Below are 24,857 nucleotides of genomic sequence, written 5' to 3'. Positions count from 1 at the left end.
TCGCTTCTGTACGCAGTCAGTGGAGCCCAAATGAATACGCAGCGACACTACGCTGACGTGACGCTTACGTTTGCAGCCGGTGGAGCCTGGCCGTAAGGTTAAAAAACATGAGCAGAAATCAGTCAGTTAACTAAATCGACCGCTACTCCCCCGTCTCCACATTCTCCCCTTACTGTGGTCCGAGCATGATGTGCAGATTCTTTTTTAAGAAGATGAGCATTTCGGCAGGCTTAGCCTTCAGCCTGCTCCTACTACCGGCACACGTTGTTGTTTTGAGACATGCCTCTATATGCTGGTAGATTGATAGAAGTGCTAGAGCGGACCGCTGGAATGGACTGCTTGAAGTTGCATTAATACTGTCAATGCTTTAGCTTAACATACATAAATACAGTTAACCGTTACTCTAAAAAATACATTTGGAGGGTCTGACAAAAAGTGTTTGCTGCACACATAGGCATACCGAGTGTCATGATCCCACAATTTCTTCCCTGTTGAAGCCTCACGTTTTATTGCCTGTATCCACTTTTGTCTTCTACAAGGTTCTGTTTTTCTGCTTGGCAGCTTATAAAAGATGAGCTCTGGGTTTTTATTGGCCGTGCAGCCCACCACACAGCAACATTTCAGCATTTGGACTCAGGGAAAACTCAACAGGCTGGAAACGGAGGGAGAAAGTGTGAGGGGAAAGCAGGCCTCGTTTCCCCTTTGGGGGCGTGGCTTTCAGATTATGACGCGTTGCGCTCTGTCTCTATGCAATTTGGATTTGGAACATTTCACTTTTAGGTGACCCACTTTTGTATTTTCATCATAAACACAGCACATAACACTTAACATATTTACTATGTATGCATGCTGTTCACATTACCAGCCAACATTTTACTTTAGGATGAAGGTAGAAGTAGCACAGTCGAGAAGAAGATGCTTTAGGTTTGTCCTTGTGGCTGGCAGAAAGTATCAATAAAAGGCCTCAGAACTCATCAGGGAAAGAAGAAGTGCGTGGCAAAGAAAGGGCATTGTAGCCGCATTCATCAGTACTTCCACGGTACGATACCAGTGAAAGTATCACAGTCAACCAGCCACCCTCCTCCCCTGACAAGTAAAGAACAGTCCCTTCATAAGTAAAGAACAGTCCCTAAAGTGCGGTGAGGTTTGTGGACCGTTACCTGCCACAGAGAGAAATGTGAACGGCTCGTTTCTCCTCTGACACATCACATACCTGTGTGCCACCATGGCTCAGTTGTCCAGGTACTACCGGGCAGTCATGACACCAAGAAGAGGAAATTACTGAACCTGGAGTCGGACTCGCCAGTAAGCCATTATGTTGCGGCGCGGAGCACTATGAGCCTCCGCCGTATTTGACCGCCGTATCCTGTATGTGACCCCCATTCAACCCACAACCGGCAGGATTTGATTTTCCTTTCTGCTGCTGGTTGAAATCTGTACTCACACAGCAAGCTGAATGATTTAATTTGCGCGCACAAAACTATTTTTAGTCGCAAATGCGAGTAAAATGCTTGCACGTAGAGCTCTGTGGAAAACAAATCACTGCCGACAAGTAAAAATAAATAAATAATAACTTTCACTGCTCAAAGATGATGTTAGTTAGTAGTTAGTTAGTTAGTTAGTTATCACTGCTCACTGGTCTGTTTTGTTAAGCCTTGCCATAATAGCTTATCATAGGGCTTAGGAGGTTTTTCACTGAGTTCTGATCCTTTCTCTAGAGCACAAACTTCTTGTGTTTATTTAAATAAATAAAAAAATATAATGCTTTATATTGCTTTACCATATTAAAAACGTGCTGACTTTGCCTGAGTGGTTGGCTGTGATTACACTCAAGCAACGAGCTGGTCTCGTGTTTTTAATGGTAAAGGAAAAAAGAAGAGAAAGGTATCACAGCTTACCTTGATAAATGAAACAGTGCAATTAGTCTAGGGGCCAAGGGGCTAATTTTTGCAATTTTGGTATTTTTGACTTCCTCTATGTCTCTAGTTTACATTTTGGTATGATAGACCTGCGTATTTAGTAGCTTAATAAAATTTTTTGGATGATCTTTGGGTCCTCCCCAAAATTGAAAATAGTCAAAAATGAGGCTTCTCCAAAAGGGACAGTGTCTGCCTTATCACATGAATCTCGGGAAATAATTATCAGAATGTCACCAAATTTGGACTGAATGTACACAGATAGTTGCTGCACACAATGCAGTAAAGATTTCATCAGTACCTTGCTCCTTTTAAAAAATATATACACCTAAACACACATGAATTATAGGCGGACATGGAATAAGGAATAAAAAATCCAAAAGGCATGTATATATGTTTGCCATTATTAATGTATAAAAGCCAATCACTCAAAAACTGCATTTATATGTGCCAAAGAATGTCATCTTATCATAAAAGTAGGTTATTAGATTATTCACCTCACCATCTGATGTCACCAGCCCCTGACAGGTAACTAGTGCATCCAGAACTTCAAACAGACAAATAGAATGGGGCCCTATTAGTACAGGGGCTAAAGGGATAGTTTTCACAACTTGGTAGGCCCCTGTCACCCACGGGGACCAAACAATTTTGGCATTTTTATCTCTCTACAGGTCTCTAGTTTATATTGTGGTATAATAGCCCTGCCAATCTAGTAGCCTAATTACAGTTAACACTCAGTAAACAAATTTACACCCGTGTAGGCAAAACACTACAAATAGGGTGAAAAATTTACAAATAGATAACCCCATGAAACTTGCCCAGTTGATCACTCATATTAAGACAAGTATTTTTTGTATTACAAATTTTCTGAAATATTTTATTTAAATATGCATCAATTTTGTTAATGAAGACAATCAAAAGGAGGGGAAATTGACTACGCAGTTACTGTGCTAACACTCAGTGTTACTGTAGCCTACAGTAGGCCTACTAGCACTCAGAGCTGCCCAGTTGCTATTTGACCCATAACTAGGAGGCAAAGGGAGTGCTACCACTTGCCTAAGGCGGACTCCCAGGCTAGCAGGGGGAAAGAGATATCTTATTTCTCCATTGTACGCCGTCCTAAAATAGGGGGGCCCACCTGCTGCCCTCATCCTAACTAACACTCAGAGCTACTATACTGAAATTGAATGTCAGCGGAGAGCATGGAGAGACAGCAATGGCAGACTTCGAATCAGGTGGAGAAGAGACAGGAGCTGTGGCTGGTGAGTCCTTAAAACAGAGGGAGAGATGGCACAGAGATAATGTCAACACTAGGAACAGGAATTAGAATTTAGGTCATCTAGAGCCATTATTAAGTATAGCACTTACTCTGTCACATCATCATCATCATCATCTTCATCATTCACATCACTATCATTCAGCTCCAGAAAACATTCCAGCTCATTTGCCTGGTTGCTGCAGGTTTGTAGTTTACACATGTCTGTGCAATGCAGACCATTTTGCAGGCATGGGCATTCTGAAAGTTTACGTTTGTGAGCAGGAGCATGATAGTAGGGCCAATACAGCCTCTGGTGCAGGCGTACCTCGCATCCACTCAATGGCCTGATCCTCATCATGGATCTTCCATCCATGATCCTTTGGATTTGGTACACTTGGATTGCACTCCAGACTCCTCCGCCAGATAGTAGGCTGATAGTTTGCTCGCAAGGCATGCATGTACAGACAATCTTCACAAGGTGGAAGCTGACTGGAGTCTATTTCTCCACGCCTTGCACAAAATAGCTGGTAGCGAAGCGTGTTAACTTTAGTTGTGTTTGTGGAAGGCAGGTACATCTGACATGTGACCCCCTGGAGCTTTCCAAATAGGTCATCTGAGACCTCCCAGGAGCTTCCCAACTCTCTGAATGTGTCTTGGCAGGTCTTGTTAGTCTTCAGTTTTTTAAATATGGCTGACTTTCCACGGCCACTGAAAGAGCTAACTGTTTAGGAAGCTGTTTGGGCTTAACAATACAGACCAGCGAGCAGTGATAACTAACATGTCTTTGGGGTCATCAGGTGGGAACCTCCTTTCACCAGTGTTTCATCTAGTTGGTCCCACGACACCTCCAGGTGGCTAGACAGTGATCTCTGGTGTCCCAGAGACACTCCCCTAATGCCAGGTCTCACTGCTCCCCGCACCAACCCAACAACCTCCTTTACCTTACTTACACATGGCTTTCTCAGCCCAAACAGCACTGCCACCTTCAACCAAACCCAGGCTCTGTACATGCGAGCTCCAGGTAGTGACAGTGCCGATACTACCTATCTTAGCACATTCACCATACTCTATTTCACACACATTACATAGCATAACTCAAATATAAGCTAAAGTTAAAGGAGACAGAGAAGATAAACTCACAGGATCAGCAAACACACTCACCTTGCAGCATGGTCTCAAACAAAAGGATTTCAAATAGGCCACTCCCACACTTAAATAACCTTCCTCTTCCTGGATTTTCTCCTGAGAGGACTGATTGGTGGATCTCTCCACCTGATCTCAAGGAGTTATGTACCCTGCTTAGTAGTTTCCCCTGCTGGCCCCCAACTGACATTATCCCTCCTCATCCAAATCCACTGACTAGCTCTGCCTGCTTCATTTGACATTTCCTTCACTGTCTTCCTCAAACTCTGTTTCCCAATCACAAGCACCTTCTAGGCGGTCACACCCTTGCCTCCTTACTAACTTATCCCTTCTGTATTTCTCCCCCTCACGGACAAACTGAATTGCTAAACTCCTATTCTTAAAACCCTCTGAATTTATCTTCTTCATTTCCCTTTGATGTCTGCAGCTAAACTTTTCAACACATGGTTATGTCACTATGTTTATTGTACTCATGACAAGCTAACTTTACAGCCTGACAAAATATGCTTTAAGCTTGCGGTACCTGAACACAATGGGCATGATGGGTCCCCATTTACCCACAGTTTTAGGTTCTGGGGGGTTGGTAACACATCGTATGTAGCCCCTACCAGTAATCTAATACAATTCTCCTCCATACTCCACAGGTCCCTCCAACTAAGCTTCCTCTTCTCTACACTTTCCCAATTCAACCACTGTCCCTGTTTAGCCTGGGCCACTACCTTTGCACCCCTTAATATCTCCTCCTGTCACGTATCTGTTCCACGACCAGCTTTCGTTTATCTTTGAGACCTGCTTTATTCCATACCGGTTTGCCTGAGCCAAGCCCCAGGCCTCCCCGGCCAAACTGAACATTACCTACAATCTCTGCATGCCAAAGAGCTGCCTCTGCCTCCTGAACTGCCAATCTTGGGTTCTACTTCCTCCCCTTGGTTGGATTTGGAACCACACTCCTAACTACCATGTCCTTACTCCCAGATAACAAGAGCTCTGTCCTGACCTTGATTCATTTAAATTCCTCTGATAAACTAGATACTGGCAGCTGAAGTGTCCCTTTTCCATACAATGCAACACTACTTAGGCACCTAGGAGCGCCCAACCACTTCCTAATATAGGAGCTAACCGACCTTTCAATTCTCTCCACAACGGATATTGGAATTTCATAAATTGACAATGGCCACATTAACCTAGAATATAGCCCAAATTGCAAACACCACAACGTCAACTTTCCTGGAAGTTCTGATTTATCTATTCTATCCAGTCCTGCAGCCACATCTCTTCTAAGTTTCACCACCTGTTCTTCATCATTCAACTCCACATTGTACCACCTACCTAAGCTCTTTACTGATTTTCCCTAATTGTTGGGATTTCCTCATCATCTATGACAAACTTCCTGTCACTTAACTTCCCTCTACGTATCGAGATGCTTCTAGACTTACTAGGCTTGATCTTCATGCTGGCCCACTTGAGGTTCTTATTTACCTTCTCTAGTAGCCTCTTTGTACATGGCATTGTTGTGGTCACCAGTGTCATGTCATCCATGTAAGCCCTAACTGGTGGAAGATGCAACCCGTTCTGCCGTCTCTCCCCACCTACCACCCCCGATGATTACTTCCATCACCATAGTAAATGCTAATGGAGAAATTGTACACCCTGCCATGCTAATGGAGAAATTGTACACCCTGCCACCCTGCCCTACACCATGTCTATTTCTTGCCTCTGCCAACCTGTTGTGAAACCTGCCGTACTTAGACACAACCTAATATCCTGAAAATATGTATTCACTAAGTTAACAACTACCTGTAGCAGTTTGAAGTAGTCAAACGCACTCCAAATGAGGCTATGCGGTACTGAACCAAACGCATTTGCAAGATCTAAAAATATTACATGCAGGTCCCTTTTCTTAATCTTCGCTGCCTGAATCTGGTGCCAGATCATGCTAGTATGCTCTAAACACCCTGCAAAACCGGGTATTCCTGCCTTCTGCACCATGGTATCTATTAAAGAGAGGATCTAGAGGATTTTCAAACAAAACAAAATATAGACATACACAAATGAAATCCTGTTTAATCATCACCTATGGGCTTCTACTCATGTGTGGTGGTGACTCTGTTTGCAGAGCTCCTGCCCTTTAACTGTATTTTGATGTTTTTGTGAGCTCGGACCGCTTCTGGGTGGAGATTTCTCTAGCCAGTGAGAGAGCGCAGGTGCCGTGCCCGAGTGTGTCCGAGCGTGCACCAGCACGAGCCTTGCCTGAACCTCTTCTGTGAAGCCTTCTTCCGTACTTCCGGGCTCTGTACACCCGGGAGAGTTGAGCCTGACAGGAGGAGCCGAATTTGAATGTGTGTTTACAAACAGCAACTGGAAAATCCTCTGGACCCTACCTTTAAGCTATTCCTTTCTACGTAGCTAGCTAATCTCTGCGCTACTACACTAAAGAAAATCTTCCCCTCTACATTCAAGAGAGAAATCATCCGGAATTGGCTAAGGTCCACAGACTCCTTCTCCTTAGGAATGAGGACACCCCCTGCCCTATGCCATACTCTTGGGATAATTTGTTTCTCCCAAATGATTCTTAGCTGTTTCCACAAAAATTTGAGAATATCAGGTGCACTTTTATAAACCTAGTAGGGGACTCCGTTAGGCCCTGGGGCCGAAGAAGCCTTTGCATGCCTAACCACCTCCTGAACTTTCTTCCACCGAGGTGGCCTGACATCCATCTCATGCTCTATTTCTCCTAATGGAGGGATATCCGGTGGAAAACCTACTGTCCTATTCTTCTCTAAATCTGAATATGTATTTCTCAAATATTCTTCAACTTTAAGCTGGTTTCCCTTTTCCTGGCTGAACAATCCTTTAACAAACTTAAAAGGGTCCCTGAAAACACCTGTTCTTACATGTTCCTTCTTCCTCCTCTTTTTCCTGAGATGCTCTGCCCTTGTAAGAACTGCTAGCATGCTTCTCAGCTCCTCTTGCAACACCTTAATTCCCTCCTTTTCGTCTTCTGTAGCCTTTTTCCACTATTCCTTAACTGTCTCCTCTCCTTAACTAACTTCTTTTATCTTTGCCGCCTAGACTTACCTGACTGTACCCTCTCACCCCTCTTTCTCTCATGTGCCCCAAGCCTCTCTGCACCATATGAGTAAATTATATCTCCCATCTTTTCTAACCTTTCGATTGCATTTCCTCTAAGCCTGCTTAAGATTACCGAGAAATCTCTATTAACTATCTCCCATTCTTTACTGTCATTTGCCCTAGGCCATCTAACTCTAACCTTTTGCTCCATGGTTCTCTCTCTGACTGGCATACTGACCTCAGTGTCACCTGCATCCTCTTTTACCACCCCCTCCTCCTCCTCAGTGGCAGTGTTACTGATATCCTTCTACCTGTCGCTGGACTTCATCCGACTGCAAAATTACAAGTGGTCACTATCCTCCTCCTCACCATCAAAACCATCCTCACCATTATCATTGTCCTCTTCATCATCATCAAGAACAACGAGTTAATTATTAAACAGCTTATCTTCATCTTCCTCATCCTGGGCCACTTGGCACCTATTTTCCTGGCCCTGCTAACAGAGCTGGGTGAGAGCCTCCCATCTGGCAGCGCAGGGCTGTCCCTCCCTGAAGCAGAGGATAAGGTCGTCTTTGCTCCCGCCAATTTTCACAGACAGTCCACAAACTCTGAAAGATTTTCTGATCATATCCTCGTCCAGTTTGTCCCAGGCGGCGACAACACAGTCCACAAGCAGGTGGCGGGCGGGGGCTTTTAAGTTTCCTCCAGCTGTGTATTCTTTATCTGCAACCCCCCAGCCATCCACTGATCATAGGCATCATGCAGAATCTGCTGGAAGGGCTGGTCACATCGGGGGCTTGGATACATTTAGTGCAGCCTCCTGGGATCACTGCTGTTGTAATATTGTAACTACATTTCAGTTCAGCTTTAGTGATGGCACTGATGTGGCAGCAGTATGAGTCCCAAACCAGGAGCCTCGGAGTGAAGTTGAATTTTCCTACCATGGACTGTAACCAATCTGCAGTGAGAGTATCATTCATCCAGCCGTTCACAGATGTGGCGATCACTGCGCTGGAGATCTGTTGCTGCATTACCTTAACTTCACGAACAGCCCCTTTGAAAATGATATATGGTTTGAGTTTGGTGCTGTTGGCCTTGGCAGCGAGAACAACAGTGAGATGACTTTTCCTGTGTCCCGTGGTTTTCAGAGCCACACTCTTCACACCTCGTGTATCAATAGTAGTGGGAGACACCATATCAAACCAAACTGCAGTCTTGTCCACTGCAATGATGTCCTTCTCTAAAATCATTTTAGAGCTGATAGCCTTGCCAACGTAGTCAACAAACGATACAAGTTTCTCAGTGAGTAAATCTGGGTCTTTCTGCGCCATGGTGGTGCGATGTCGAAGTGAGAGGTCATTGCGCTGTAGAAATTTTTATAGCCAACCACTGCTACCCCCCTTCGCTTTATTTTGGATCATTTTTCTTTATACACGGTTATGTTTGTCATTGAGTAAATCCACTCTGAAAGTCATCTCTCTAGCTCCAAGCTAACTTTCTTCCTCCCACCTCCAGCTAGCCGTGCTCTCCTCTTGTCAGCTAACAGCAACTCACACTTCTGTTTTCTCCAGTAACTGATTCTTTTCAGGTCAATGTCAAAATGCTTTGCAGCTTTCTCTCCTGAATTTTCCTCCATATATTGCAAAACTCTATCTTTGAATTTGAAATTTACTACAAAGTACAGTTATGTTATAACAGTTAACAGGAAGAGGGCAGGGACATTTCTCTTTGTTTGATAACGTTAAAAGTAATATTAGGCTTTGCTGTTGGTTTCCCAACTCATTTTAAAAAGACAAGAGAAAGAGAGAGGGAACTGAAAGCACCAGCAAGTGAGAGAGAGAGCAGCTGTGGTCGAGCAAGCTAGAGAGTGAACAAAGAGAGGGAGCTGTAGTAAGAAAGCCGTGAATCAGATCAATAAAACATTATCTGATATTTTCACAGCTGTTATGTTCTAGAGCACTAATAAACAAGCCCACACCCCCTCACACCACGTACAACTCTGCAGCTGTGCGCCACAAAGCCTGATTTGGTCTGAATACTGCCTTAATCCACCCTTGTTCTAACATTATTAGCACAAATCTATGGCATTTTACATTGTATAAATTACCCTAGCGGTAATGTCATATAAAACCAGGGACAACAGCAACATTTAACAAAGGTAACGGCACATAATTTGGCTCCATTAAAACTCACAAGACTCACCAACAAAACAACTGTCTTATACTAAACACGTTTTCCAAGCAAATACAATATGCTAACATTATTAGCACCAGCCTATGGCATTTTACATTGTATAAATTAGCCGAGCAGCTAGCAATCTTTCCCTTGTCTCATATAAAGCCATGGACAATAGCAACATTTAACAAAGGTAACGGCACTCAATTTGGCTCCATTACAACTCACAAGGTACACCGACAAAACAACTGTCCTACACCAAACACGTTTTCCGAACAAATACAACATGCTAACCTAGGGCTGTAGTCAACCAAAGAAAATCTTGGTCGACTAAAGTCGTACGTAATCTTCAACTTATTGATAAGTCGTGGGGAGAAAAAAAATCTGCACCCTATTTTTTCTTCTGCGGTGGTGTGTCTGTGTCTCTGTAGTTACACCTCCAAAACGACACGTGCTGATGTGCTGACGTATTGCGGTAAGCTTGTTGTGAAATTTCCGGTGTTTTCTGTGACAGCGTCTCTGTGCTGCTCTAGTGAACTCTACTAGCCTGCTTTCTGCTTTTCTCACTTCAGTTGCTTAACATCTAGCCTAATTCAAGTCTTAACCCACACTAGTTCTGTTTAAGCACTTATAGCTCTCCTCCTTTTTACGACTTTCTTGCTCATCTCTTAGCTGTTGTTTGCACATTACTAGCCTTATTAGCTACATTAGCTCAGCGATGGCTTCTCCTTCTCCTGCTCTTTCTTGCTTGCTGTGCCAAATGTTTAGTCATGCCTCTGCCTCCTTTAGCGACAGCGGTAATTGTAACAAGTGTAGCTTATTTGCTGTGTTGGAGGCGAGGCTCAGTGAATTAGAAGTGTGTCTCCGCACCATGGAAAATCACTCAGTAGCTGCAGTATTTAGCCAGTCCCCTGTAGCCGGTGCAGAGCTAAATAGCATAGCCTCTGCTAGCGGTCCCCCGGTAACCCCCGTGCAACTGGGAGGTTGGGCAACTGTCCAGGAGAAGTATAGCTCCAAGCCGAAGCCCACGGTTCACCACTCAGCGACACACCAGCTGAGGACAAAACTCTAATCATTGGCAGCTCTATTCTGAGGAACGTGAAGTTAGCAACACCAGCAGCCATAGTCAAATGTATCCCTGGGGCCAGAGCGGGCGACACTGAATCAAATTTAAAACTGCTGGCTAAGGCTAAATGTAGATTTAGTAAGATCATTATTCACGTCGGCGGCAATGACACCCGGTTACGCAAATCGGAGGTCATTAAAATTAATATTGCCTTGGTGTGAATATGCTAAAACGATGTCAGACTTCATAGTTTTTTCTGGTCCCCTCCCAAATATGACCACTGACGAAATGTTTAGCCGCATGTCATCATTTAATCGCTGGCTGTCCAGGTGGTGTCCAGCAAACAATGTGGGTTTCATTAACCACTGGCAAACTTTCTGGGGGAAACCTGGTCTTATTAGGAGAGACGGCATTCATCCGGAGCTGCTCTCATATCTAGAAACCTGGCAAAGTTTATTTGTAATTCAAAACCCTGACAACCCAGAGTTGAGATCAGGACTCAGAGTCGCAGTCTTATGCGCTTCTATGAGCTTCTAGTGCAGTTACCCACCCATAGTTCTATACAAACAGTGTCTGTCCCCCGACCACCTAAAATATCTAAATCTAAAATTAAACAAAGAGGAGTTGTGCATAACAACCTCTTGAAAAATTAAAACCTCCTCTGTGACAGAAAGACAAAACAGGGGAATTAAATGCGGACTGTTAAATATCAAGTCTCCATCACTGAAAGTAGTGTCAGTAAACAAATTAATATCAGATAATCATATTGATTTACTCAGCCTCACTGAAACCTGGCTGTGTCAAGATGAATACGTTAGTCTAAATGAATCCACTCCTCCCAGTCATAATAATACCCACATTCCTCGAGGCAGCGGCCGAGGAGGGGGAGTAGCAGCCATTTTTAACTCTAGTCTGTTAATCAGCCCTAAACCTAAACTAGATTATAATTCATTTGAAAGCCTTGTTCTTAGTCTTTTACATCCGACCTGGAAAACTTCACAGCCACTTTTATTTTTTATAGTGTACCATGCACCTGTCCTGTATTCTGAATTTATATCCGAATTCTCAGAGTTTTAATCTAGTTCAGTTGTTAAATCAGAAGTTATTATCGTAGGCAATTTTAACATTCATGTTGACGTTGATAATGGCTCCCTGGCGTTTATCTCATTATTAGACTCCACTGGCTTCAGTCAGGGTGTGCATGAACCGACTCACTGTTTTAACCATACCCTTGATTTAGTTCTGAAGTATGGAATTGAAATTGATAACCTAAAAGTCTTTCCACAGAATCTCTTGCTATCGGATCATTATTTGATTACTTCTGATTTCTTTTTATCCAATTACACGCCATTCAGCAACAGTTACTACACTAGATGTTTATCAGATAGTGCTGTTGCAAAATTTAAGGAAAAGATTCCTCCATCGTTAAATTTAATACCATGTCCCTCAGTAACAGAGGTTTCCCATACCGACTTCAAACTCTCCCGAATTCATCATCTTGTCGATAGCGCCATAGGCTCGCTGCCAACAACACTCAACTCTGTAGCCCCTCTTAAAAAGAAGTTAACAAAGCAAAGAAAGTTCGCTCCTTGGTATAACTCTCAAACCCGTAAGTTAAAACAAATATCGTGAAAATTTGAAAGGAATTGGTGATTAACCAAACTGGAAGAATCTCGTTTAATCTGGGCAGACAGTCTCAAAACGTATAAAAAGGGCCTCCGCAAAGCCAGAGCAAACTATTACTCACCATTAATAGAAGAAAATAACAACAACCCCAGGTTTCTTTTCAGCACTGTAGCCAGGCTGACTGAGAGTCACAGCTCTATTGAGCCTTGTATTCCTTTAGCCCCGAGCAGTAATGATTTTATGACCTTTTTTAATGACAAAATTCTAACTATTAGAGGCAAAACTCATGAACTCCTGTTAGGGCTGGGCGGTATGACCTAAAATTTATATCACGGTATAAATCGAATCCCTTCACAGTAACGGTATATATCGCGGTATAAATTTAAGTGTAAAAGTTATAATAGAAGTGTTTCTGAATGGGTTTTGTAGTCCCTTAGCAAAGCTAAATTGATTAAAAAAAAACAACAACAACAACAACAACAACAAAAGCAAAGATATAATGTATTTTTTAGAGCATTTATTGTGCAGAATGCAGATCTCAAAACTCAAAATTAAAACTCAGTACTCTATGGTGCAAAATGTCCCCTGGGGTCTATATCAAAAGGTAATTTCCTTCTTTTAGCAAAATCCTTAATGACTGAGTTGTGTTTTTTCCATCTGGACCTTTATGCTCTGCCATTTCTCCTCTAATCATCATGCTGTAACCTGTGACAGGCTGCTATGATACCACAACTATCACACATTCACATATGGAGTTTTTTGTGGAGCCCCTAGCGTCACATAGGTTTACATTACCAAAGGTTTATGACAAACTCTCTTGCCGAAAACCAACTCCCGTGTGCGCACGGCGAGAGAGGAGAGGGAGAGACACTGTGCTGCTGCCAGAGGAGACACTGAATGAGTTCCCTCTGAGCGGTAAGTCGCTAAAAGAGTCTGAGAAGTCCGGGGCTGTTCATAAGACATTAACTCACTCACTAACAAGTTCTCCAGCAACACATGTTGCACGTGCTACGCTAAATCACGGACATGAACCAGCTCCTCTTGCTCCGCTGTCTCTGTGCTCGCAGCCATTTTCACACTGAGGCAGGTGCAATGACGTCATCGACGATAGGACGGTAGAGCGCAAATCTCTACCGTGGGCCAAATTTATATCATTTCTACCGTCTACCGCATATACCGTGCAGACCTACCTCCTGTCCTCAGATAGTACCTATCTGCCCTCAAACACAGCTGTAAAACCTAATATATATTTAGATTGCTTCTCCCCGATTTCTCTCCAAGAATTGACCGCAGTGATTTCTTCACCTAAATCATCAACGTGTCTCTTAGACCCCATCCCAACTAGGCTACTTAAGGAGGTCTCACTTTTAGTTAACACTCATATATTAGATATGATCAATATATCCTTATTAACAGGCTATGTACCACAGTCTTTTAAGGTAGCTGTAATTAAACCTCTCCTAAAAAAGCCCACCCTGGATCCAGAGGTGTTAGTCAACTATAGACCAATATCTATCTTCCCTTTCTTTCAAAGATCCTTGAGAAAGTAGTCGCAGACCAGCTGTGTGATTTTCTGCATGATAATAATTTATTTGAGGAATTTCAGTCAGGATTTAGAGTGCATCATAGCACTGAGACAGCACTAGTTAAAATTACAAATGACCTTCTGATTGCTTCAGACAAAGGACTCATCTCTGTACTTGTTTTATTAGATCTTAGTGCAGCGTTTGACACAATTGACCATCAAATTCTGCTACAGAGACTGGAACACTTAATTGGCCTAAAAGGTTCTGCACTAAGCTGGTTTAAATCTTATTTATCTGATTGTTTTCAGTTTGTTCACGTCCATGATGAATCATCCTTACTTACTAAAGTTTGTTTTGGAGTTCCGCAAGGTTCTGTGCTCGGATCAATCCTATTTACTCTATATATGCTTCCTTTAGATAACAAAATTAGAAATCAATTTCCTCTGTTATGCGGATGATACACAGTTGTATTTATCGATGAAGCCAGAAGAAACTGATCAATTAACTAAATTTCATAACTGCCTTAAAGAAATAAAAACCTGGATGAACACCAATTTCCTGATGTTAAATTCAGACAAAACTGAAGTTCTTGGCCCCAAACAACTCAGAGACTCTTTATCTGATGACATAGTTTCTCTAGATGGCATTGCTCTGGCCTCTAGCACTACTGTAAGAAACCTTGGAGTAATATTTGATCAAGATTTGTCTTTTAATTCTCATTCAAAACAAACCTCACAGACTGCATTTTTTCATCTGCGTAATACTGCGAAAATTAGGCCTATCCTGACCCGAAAAGATGCAGAAAAATTGGTCCACGCTTTTGTTACCTCTAGGCTGGATTACTGTAACTCCCTATTATCAGGTAGCTCTAATAAGTCTTTAAAAACTCTCCAGCTAATTCAGAATGCAGCGGCACATGTACTAACAGGAACTAAGAAACAAGATCATATTTCTCCTGTTGTAGCTTCTCTGCACTGGCTCCCTGTAAAATCCAGAACTGATATTAAAATCCTACTGTTAACTTATAAAGCTTTAAATGGTCAGGCTCTGTCATATCTTAGAGAGCTCATAGTGCGATATTATCCCACCAGAACTCTTCGCTCTGAGAATGCAGGGTTACTCGTGGTCCCTAAAGTCTCCAAAAGTAGATCAGGAGCCAGAGCCTTCAGCTATCAGGCTCCTCTCCTGTGGAATCATCTTCCTGTTGCGGTCCGGGAGGCAGACACCGTCTCCACATTTAAGACTAGACTTAAGACTTTCCTCTTTGATAAAGCTTATAGTTAGGGCCGGCTCAGGCTTGCCTTGTACCAGCCCCTAGTTAGGCTGACCTAGGATTAGTCTGCCGGGGGACCCCCTATAATACACCGGGCAACTTCTCTGTCTCGCAGCGGTGCCTAGATAGTGTGACGTGTGTGGTTGTGCTTCTGCTGTGGTCCTGCCAGATGCCTCCTGCTGCTGCTGTTATCATTAGTCATACTTCTACTGTTATTATACACATATGATTACTGTCACATATGTATACTATCAGATATTATTATATACTTCCAACATATTGTACCACAATAGCCAGAATTCTAACTATAATATTATTACTTTCATTAATGTTGTTGTAAGGTACTGTCATTACCGTCTGTCCTGCATCTCTCTCTGTCTCTCTGTCTCATTGTGTCATACGGATTACTGTTATTATTATGCTGATCTGTTCTGTACAACATCTATTGCACGTCTGTCCGTCCTGGAAGAGGGATCCCTCCTCAGTTGCTCTTCCTGAGGTTTCTATCATTTTTTTCCCCCGTTAAAGGGGTTTTTTGGGGAGTTTTTCCTTATCCGCTGCAAGGGTCAGAGGGACAGAGAAGGACAGAGGGATGTCGTATGCTGTAAAGCCCTGTGAGGCAAATTGTGATATTGGGCTTTATAAATAAAATTGAATTGAAATAGAAAACGCTTGTCGGTGGTGGAGGACTGTGTTAAGTGCTGTAAAGTTTAGATGATTCAAAACACACATTAAATATGGCTTAATAATGACAATATCAAACACAAGTACAGTACAGGCCAAAAGTTTGGACACACCTTCTCATTCAATGCGTTTTCTTTATTTTCATGACTATTTGCATTGTAGATTCTCACTGAAGGCATCAAAACTATGAATGAACACATGTGGAGTTATGTACTTAACAAAAAAAGGTGAAATAACTGAAAACATGTTTTATATTCTAGTTTCTTCAAAATAGCCACCCTTTGCTCTGATTACTGCTTTGCACACTCTTGGCATTCTCTCCATGAGCTTCAAGAGGTAGTCACCTGAAATGGTTTTCCAACAGTCTTGAAGGAGTTCCCAGAGGTCTTTAGCACTTGTTGGCCCCTTTGCCTTCACTCTGCGGTCCAGCTCACCCCAAACCATCTCGATTGGGTTCAGGTCCGGTGACTGTGGAGACCAGGTCATCTGCCGCAGCACTCCATCACTCTCCTTCTTGGTCAAATAGCCCTTACACAGCCTGGAGGTGTGTTTGGGGTCATTGTCCTGTTGAAAAATAAATGATCGTCCAACTAAACGCAAACCGGATGGGATGGCATGTCGCTGCAGGATGCTGTGGTAGCCATGCTGGTTCAGTGTGCCTTCAATTTTGAATAAATCCCTAACAGTGTCACCAGCAAAACACCCCCACACCATCACACCTCCTCCTCCATGCTTCACAGTGGGAACCAGGCATGTGGAATCCATCCGTTCACCTTTTCTGCATCTCACAAAGACACGGCGGTTGGAACCAAAGATCTCACATTTGGACTCATCAGACCAAAGCACAGATTTCCACTGGTCTAATGTCCATTCCTTGTGTTTCTTGGCCCAAACAAATCTCTTCTGCTTGTTGCCTCTCCTTAGCAGTGGTTTCCTAGCAGCTATTTGACCATGAAGGCCTGATTCGCGCAGTCTCCTCTTAACAGTTGTTCTAGAGATGGGTCTGCTGCTAGAACTCTGTGTGGCATTCGTCTGCTCTCTGATCTGAGCTGCTGTTAACTTGCGATTTCTGAGGCTGGTGACTCGGATGAACTTATCCTCAGAAGCAGAGGTGACTCTTGGTCTTCCTTTCCTGGGTCGGTCCTCATGTGTGCCAGTTTCGTTGTAGCGCTTGATGGTTTTTGCGACTCCACTTGGGGACACATTTAAAGTTTTTGCAATTTTCCGGACTGACTGACCTTCATTTCATAAAGTAATGATGGCCACTCGTTTTTCTTTAGTTAGCTGATTGGTTCTTGCCATAATATGAATTTTAACAGTTGTCCAATAGGGCTGTCGGCTGTGTATTAACCTGACTTCTGCACAACACAACTGATGGTTCCAACCCCATTGATAAAGCAAGAAATTCCACTAATTAACCCTGATAAGGCACACCTGTGAAGTGGAAACCATTTCAGGTGACTACCTCTTGAAGCTCATGGAGAGAATGCCAAGAGTGTGCAAAGCAGTAATCAGAGCAAAGGGTGGCTATTTTGAAGAAACTAGAATATAAAACATGTTTTCAGTTATTTCACCTTTTTTTGTTAAGTACATAACTCCACGTGTTCATTCATAGTTTTGATGCCTTCAGTGAGAATCTACAATGTAAATAGTCATGAAAATAAAGAAAACGCATTGAATGAGAAGGTGTGTCCAAACTTTTGGCCTGTACTGTATGCAAATTGGCTTCACTATAAATCACAGAATTGACAGACAAACACTTGTCTTCATCTGGACACATTTCCCCCACCAATACAACATGCTAACGTTATTAGCACAAGTCTATGGCATTTTACATTGTATAAATTAGCAATCATTTATTTCAATAACAATTAAACATGACAGTTGTTTCTGTTGTGATTTGATAACCGTAAATTTATAAAATGATTTGTATAGGGGTTAAGTAAAAACTGACTTTGGACATATAAACTTCAGATGTACTTGCCCATTCGAGCAAGTGAAAGAAAAAATAACACTGAACCCTGTCACTCAACCAACCCTACAGAGGAGCAGGTTGTCTCACAGACACTTAAGAATACAACAGCAGTATGAACATACCTATAAATGTTCCAGGCTGCTACAGGCAGGTTGAGGAGGAAGATGAACCAGTGCATGGAGACCAACATCAGCATCGTGGAGAGACATTGGCCAACCATCTCTGGAATTACCCACTGGAAAGACAAAATATCAAAAATATGTGCATTTAAATCATAAATGTATAATCTAATATGCTAATAACCTTCTAAAGCATCTATAAAAACAGACTTGAAAATCAGCTTTCGAATCAAATAGTCTTGTTCATATAATACATTACAACAAGTCACTAGGCATTACAAATAAAAAGCATCTTAAATACATGAAAAAGGAGTTCAGATCCACAAGTATATGCATGTACTCTGACAAAAATCCAAACTAACATGACTTACTTTGTTTAGCTTGGAACAGCAGGCTCTAGCATTGATGTAGTCACATTCTAGATCAGATAAGGTGATAATCTGAGCCTTAGGTCAAGGAGTCATGAACTGGTGAGAAACTTACAATGGTTGACTGGAAAGGAAAATATATTCACAAAAAAAACTCTGGTATTAGCTCCAAGCCAATTGGACAACACACAAGCAACCTACAAGATGTTATGTTATACTATCCGTTTAGATGAAACACTGAATCTCATTTACACTGAACTCAGACATGGATTCAAAACATATTTTTAAATACTTAAAGCGCTGAGCATCATCAACTAACAGTGACACTCATGTCAAAATTCCAGAACAGGACATTAAGTTGAGGATGTATCCACCTGTACCTTTTGTTTTACACAGGACGACTTAATCTTTTTCGATTACTTCTTTTATACATTTGGACATCCTAACGTTACAGCCATTCATTGTTCTCTGCACACTTTGTCTTCATTACGACACTGAAGTTAGCTTCTGATTCGGCACTTAAGGGGAAAGTTAAGGGGAAATTAACTTAATGTGCAGTGTGACTGTCCACTGATTGTCTGTTTTTTTTTGTGACACTTCTTGATGTGAAAACATTTTAGACATTTTAGGTAAGACATTAACTTTGCCTGACTGTTGTATTTGTGAAACATTTATTTCATTTGTGAAAATGCTAAAGGGGAGATTTCACCGTTTTTGTTTTATACCTAGACCTCATTAGACCAGGTCCAGATCAAAAACCACTGTACCTAGACTTCTCAAATCTGGCCTAGATTATCCTACAGAGGCTAAACATTCATTCAGACACAGTTTCTGATTTGTGAAACCTTTATTGTGTTTGTGAGAATGCAATAAAGACACATTTCACCATTTTTTCAGCATATAGACCACTTTGGACCAGGTCCAGATCAAAAACCACTGAACCTAGACTTCTCAAATCTGGCCTAGATTATCCTACAGAGGCTAAACATTCATTATAACACAGTTTCGGATTTGTGAAACCTTTACTCTACTTGTGAAAATGCAATAAAGACACATTTCACAGTTTTTTCAGCATATAGACCACATTAGACTGGGTCCAGATCAAAAACCACTGTACCTAGACTTTTTAAATCTGGAGTAGATTATCCTACAGGGACTAAACATTCATTATAGCACAATTATAATCGGAAGCTAACTTCAGCGTCCTGCCAAGAGCACAGAGGGAACCCCATTCAAAATTTGCGACAATAATACATGGTTTTTATCACGTTAATATAAGACAGTAGTATAGTAGTTAGAATCGGTAGTTAGAATAACTGTTGTAAATACTGTTACTATTGTAAGTACTTTACTGGTCATTACCTCACAGAGAAACATTACAGGTCACATCCTATTAGCGTAGAGGTGTCAATAGCAGAGACGCAGGTAGCAAGCTAAATTTATATTGCTTTACTTCCCATTGTTATTATGTTGATTTAGAACTTTACATGCACCTCTTTTTTTTTACATTCTTGTCATCACACCTAATCACCCGGTTTCTCTGCTTCATCTCAACTTAGCCTGTCACTGACTGTAACAAAGCGGCTAAACGGTTAGCTAGTTAGCGTTCACGTAGCGTTACTATCATGAAGAAAGACATCAACAGGAGCTTTCGGTAAGCCAGCCTACATAAGCTCGACACCCGCCAGAAAACGCACAGCGTTAGTTGAAAAGGATACAAAGTAGACCGAGAGGAAAATAAGAGCACAACAGTCCACAAGTGACAGAATGAACACTGCCGCTTCCATTTTTCTTCTTCCGTAAGTGATTGGTTTTTATTTCCGGCTAGTTGTTCCGTCGGAGAAGGTGCAGTGACCGTTATTTTACTGCAGTACTGCCGCTTAGCGGACTGGAGTGGAGCCCATTACAACACAACCACAGGAAGTAGACTAAATAAATGACACATCCTACAATTACTTTTGAGTAGTGGCGGATGAAGTAAATGAAAGTCACACTTGAAAAAAAAAGTACAGATATCTTACCAGAGAATGAGCCAGTGAAGATTCTCAGTCATCCAGGTCATGGTAATCATAAGTTCAACATTGTAGGCAACTGGACTTGCTTGAGTTTCTTAAAGACGTTTCGCCTCCCATCCAAGAGGTTTCCTCAGTTATAACGGACTGCTGCGGAGTCGCAGGCTTTAAACTATGTGGGTGTGAATCCTACAGTCACTGAGGTCCCATGTGATCTCTGAGTTTCAGAGTCATTAAGGTTACATGTGAGTTGTTGACCCACCCTGCCATCTTGAATGTTGTTAGGGTTAGATGGGTCCATGCGTGAACAGGTGTTAAGTCGTCTGGGAAGGGATCCCAAGCAGGGGTGGGCTGGGAGTTGAAATTCAGCCCGGGAGCTTGATTTGGAGAGGCCTTTTTTTCCGATCGCACGACGAATGCAAGTGGAACCGTAATTTTAACACGAATACTTTATTTGCAGTATAAAAACAATCTAATGATATTAAACACAACACACACAGATTAGTCAGTCAGTAGTAGAGTGTATTCAGGGGCGACGCACCCGTGGGGGATGGGGGTGTTTTGACACCCCCACTTTTACAGCAAGATGATTTCATCCCGGGCGGCACGGTGGTGTGGTGGTTAGCACTCTCGCCTCACAGCAAGAGGGTTGCAGGTTCGATCCCGGGCGTGGGAGCCCTTCTGTGCGGAGTTTGCATGTTCTCCCCGTGTCAGCGTGGGTTCTCTCCGGGCACTCCGCATGGGTGCAGATCTGATGACAAGTTTGGGGAGGACACAATCAGTTGTGATTTTTTTTTTAAATTGCACGCGTGCAAATCATGCCCACAGAGCGCTTGAGATTGCCAGCATATTTCACGATTTCATAGAGGCTCATCACCATCACCAAGTCATTCAAAAAGCACTACAAAGAGAATCATATGCTTACCTTTACTGTTTATTTCTCTTAAACAGCCAGAAGTACATGGAACCAGCCATCACCCTCCTTTTCACTGCCTCGCTGTTAGTTAATGCTACTTCTAGTTTCAGGGTCTCAGGCATGTTATGTCCACTCATGTTCTCATCTCTCGCCTCTCACGGATTCCCATTTCTCCTCATCATCTTCCCTTTCTCCCAGTATATAGGACTACTGTATACATTTGTTCAATTTCAATCATTTAAGCTATTTAGAATTGGGGGGGACAATTTGTGTTTTTCAGAATTTGGGGGGGGACATGTCCCCCCTGCCCCCCCCCCCCCGGGATCTGCACCCATGGCACTCCGGCTTCCTCCCACAGTCCAAAGACATGCAGATTGGGGACTAGGTTAATTGGTAACTCTAAATTGTCCATAGGTGTGAATGTGAGTGTGAATGGTTGTTTGTCTCTATGTGTCAGCCCTGCGATAGTCTGGCGACCTGTCCAGGGTGTACCCTGCCTCTCGCCCGATGTCAGCTGGGATAGGCTCCAGCCCCCCCGCGACCCTCAAGAGGATGAAGCGGTTAGAAGATGAATGAATGAATGAATGATTTCATCCCCCCCACATTTTCCAAAGGTAAACCCGTTTGCCCACACTGGCAGTGCACCAACGTACAAAAATGGAGCGCACCTCACCGATGGCTGACATTGAACATTGACACACAACAGAAAGAAGAAGGAGGCAGAGATGGTAAAAAGGAAGAGGCAGCAGCAGAAAATTGACTTCTTTTGAAGTCAAGTTAAGTGAATGCAGAGGAAACCGGCTTTCCGCCGCCCCCACAAATCAACATCATCTCTCTGTCAGCGGAGACCCTGCTCTCCCCCGCAGCCCGCACCACACCACACAAATGAACTTAATGGGGAAAACTGTGATCAGAAGCTTACTCTTTTGGCGATCTTTTCGAGAAATCCAAGCCGTTAAGTGCAGAGGTTTTTTTTCTGTCCCAAGAACCTCGTAGCCTAGGCTACAGTAAATCCACCGTGATAACTCCGCGATAGTAATTAAATATTACATTTTGTGATTAAAAACGTGTAAATTATGATACCGGACCTCCATTGTGAGGCTTGACCTTTTTTTATAGACGAATTCGGCGAGCCACTTGTGTATGCCGCCATCTTGCGGCGGCGCCATTGCTGCGGTGACATGTGTCAGTCATCAATTCATTATGCTGTCACTGTGAACTGACTCTCTACAGTGACAGCATCATGAATAGCTGGATTGATGATGTTAGACAGTGGCCTCCAGTAACTGATGAAGGTATCTTAAATGAGTACCAATATTAATTTAGAAATTAATCATTTTTTTGAGCGATAAGCAGGAAAGATTAGAGTAATAGGGAGATAACAGACTGTATCATTAAACACTGTGTAATATAACGTTAGCATACGTTACGCGTGCTGCCGTTAGCAAGCTAGCAGCGTGACATTTAATCATTATGGACAGACTACGTGACCATCACATCATATTGAAGGCGATCGCCTTCAATATGATGTGATGGTCGTCTAAAAGGCGGTGCAAAATTTGCCCGACCCATCCGGAGCTCAGGTAATTTTGACCCTCAATCAGAGACCTGTAATTGCCGTTTTTCTGGTCATCGGAGGCCAGGCGATCAATAAAATATTCTTGAATACCTAAAACAAAACACAAACACGTGTTGTTGTTGTTGTTGTTGTTGTTGTTGTTTTTAGTCACGTAGCCACCTCCCCCCAGCGGCATACACAAATCGCTCGCCGAATTCGTCTATAAACGGTCTATGGGCTTGAGGTAAACAATGACGACTTCTTGTCAGTCTCTCGACCAATCAGATGCTACTATTTCTTCTTCTTTTGTTTTTGACGGTAGCATCCAATCAGGAGCAGCCAAAGATCAACTTGAGGCAAGATAGTTTTCTGCCAGAATTGAAAAGAAAGGAATAGCCTAATAATCCTCCATAATAAAATAAAGATAAATTGATAACTGTTGATATGTATGTTTTTAAAAAATAAAATTCTGTGAAATTCAATTCCCGGTTAATTTTTAAAAAATTTTTCTTTTGTTTTTGTAGTCATATAACTTTTAATCCATTCATGTGACATCATTAAATGATGTCACATGAATGATTATGTATGCTGAAATTTTCAGCATACATATTGTGATTTTCCAGGTTGTCCTGAAAAAGAAATATATTCATTACTTGACTGTACTTGAAAGGGTTGAGATTACACATACTGTACATTTATACAAAGAGAGATTATATGAGACCACTTATTAGTTTTGTAAATATTGGCTATAGTAAGAAATGTGATTGTTAGGTTCAAATTAATTTGATAATTTGGCCATCTAATAAAGATAAATGTTATGTTGTTGGTTGTTAAAACCAGGAACAGGTCACCGCACTCACAATCAAGCCAAGGTGCCAGAAAACCACATGTGAAATAGTGTGAAAAAGAGGATCTGCACACTTGGATCAAAGGATCAAAGTATCATTAATTCACCAAGCTTTCGGTCCGAGGACCTTCGTCAGGGTAACAGTCTGCACCTGAAAACAAAGAACAGTCTTATGTGGTTGATCAAGGCGGTCAGCGACACCTGTGCTGTGCCACTCCTGCTTAGATGGGAGATGTAGTTCAAAAGCAGGGTGTGTTGTCCTCTCTGCACAGCAATAGATTTCGAGTACAGGAAACACTCCACAAGAACCATGCAGAGATAACAACTAGACAATAGAGAAAAAACAGAGAAAAAAATATATACATATATACACAGTATAACAAATAGAAGATTGAATCTATGCATACCCCTAAATAAAGGGTTGGGAGTGGAGTGTTTCCTGTACTCGAAATCTATTGCTGTGCAGAGAGGACTACACACTCTGCTTTTGAACTACATCTCCCATCTAAGCGGGAGTGGCACAGCACAGGTGTTGCTGATCGCCTTGATCAACCACATAAGACTGTTCTTTTTCTCAGGTGCAGACTGTTACCCTGACAAAGGTCCTCAGACCGAAAGCTTAGGCTTTATGCCCAGCTCCAATACTTCCTGAACTTAAACCAGCTCCTTTATTTCCTGTCTTGCATTATTGGACAAACTGATTAATCCAGGTGTGTCTGACCTCAGTACTAGTCACAACAATGGTCAGACACATTCAATGTGTCATTGATGATGGCTTTTTATTGTCGGTTTAACTCAGAGTGAACATATTCAGAGTTGACTGAACTAACTCAGATCAGCTGTTCTGGAACCGGATACTCAAGAGTTTCCCATCTCAGAGTAAGTCAACTCAGAGTTCAGGGATAGACTCAGAGTTTGTTCAACCTCCTACCTGGAATACCCCTCAGGAGTCAGCTGATGGATCATGGGCTCAAGTTTTTGCGGTGAGACCAGGACGTTGTATTTGCTCTTATAGTTACAGTAATTATAATGCATTACAGATTTGAATGAATCGCTCAGCATATGCATACACACACACTGGTCACCTCATTAATACATCTGTGCAATCTAATATGACAACTCTGTCATAGGTTCAACTTTTACCTGTATATATTGTCAGACAGGTGATTAATGTAATTAATTTAACTGGTGTGGTCTACTTGAGTGGACTTTTTTGTGTTTCTGAGCGTTTCAGATATTTTGCTCACGTATGGAAACAGATTGGACAAAATATTAGAAAAATGTTCAATACAGTACACTCCATCACACTAGCACTGTTATTAA

The 24,857-nt window shown here is 42.3% G+C and overlaps 1 protein-coding gene across 1 annotated transcript in view; it reads right to left on the bottom strand.

The window, feature by feature from the left end:
* Nucleotides 1–22,883, bottom strand: part of cnih4 (cornichon family AMPA receptor auxiliary protein 4) — a 39,893-nt gene extending 17,010 nt beyond the window's left edge. The window contains exons 1-5 of the mRNA XM_049583222.1: nt 22,052–22,883; nt 20,223–20,964; nt 19,920–20,129; nt 18,205–18,273; nt 17,837–17,949 (exon numbers count right to left, since the gene is read on the bottom strand). Of these exons, the coding sequence (XP_049439179.1) occupies nt 17,837–17,949; nt 18,205–18,273; nt 19,920–19,988 (251 nt within the window). The 5' untranslated portion in view covers nt 19,989–20,129; nt 20,223–20,964; nt 22,052–22,883. The remainder of the gene's footprint in view (nt 1–17,836; nt 17,950–18,204; nt 18,274–19,919; nt 20,130–20,222; nt 20,965–22,051) is intronic.
* Between the last annotated feature and the right edge of the window lie 1,974 nt (nt 22,884–24,857).

Source organism: Epinephelus fuscoguttatus, linkage group LG8, assembly GCF_011397635.1.
Source record: "Epinephelus fuscoguttatus linkage group LG8, E.fuscoguttatus.final_Chr_v1".
Classification (NCBI taxonomy): domain Eukaryota; kingdom Metazoa; phylum Chordata; class Actinopteri; order Perciformes; family Serranidae; genus Epinephelus; species Epinephelus fuscoguttatus.
Note: the sequence above shows the minus strand (reverse complement) of the source record. Positions and strands in the feature narration are given on the sequence as shown.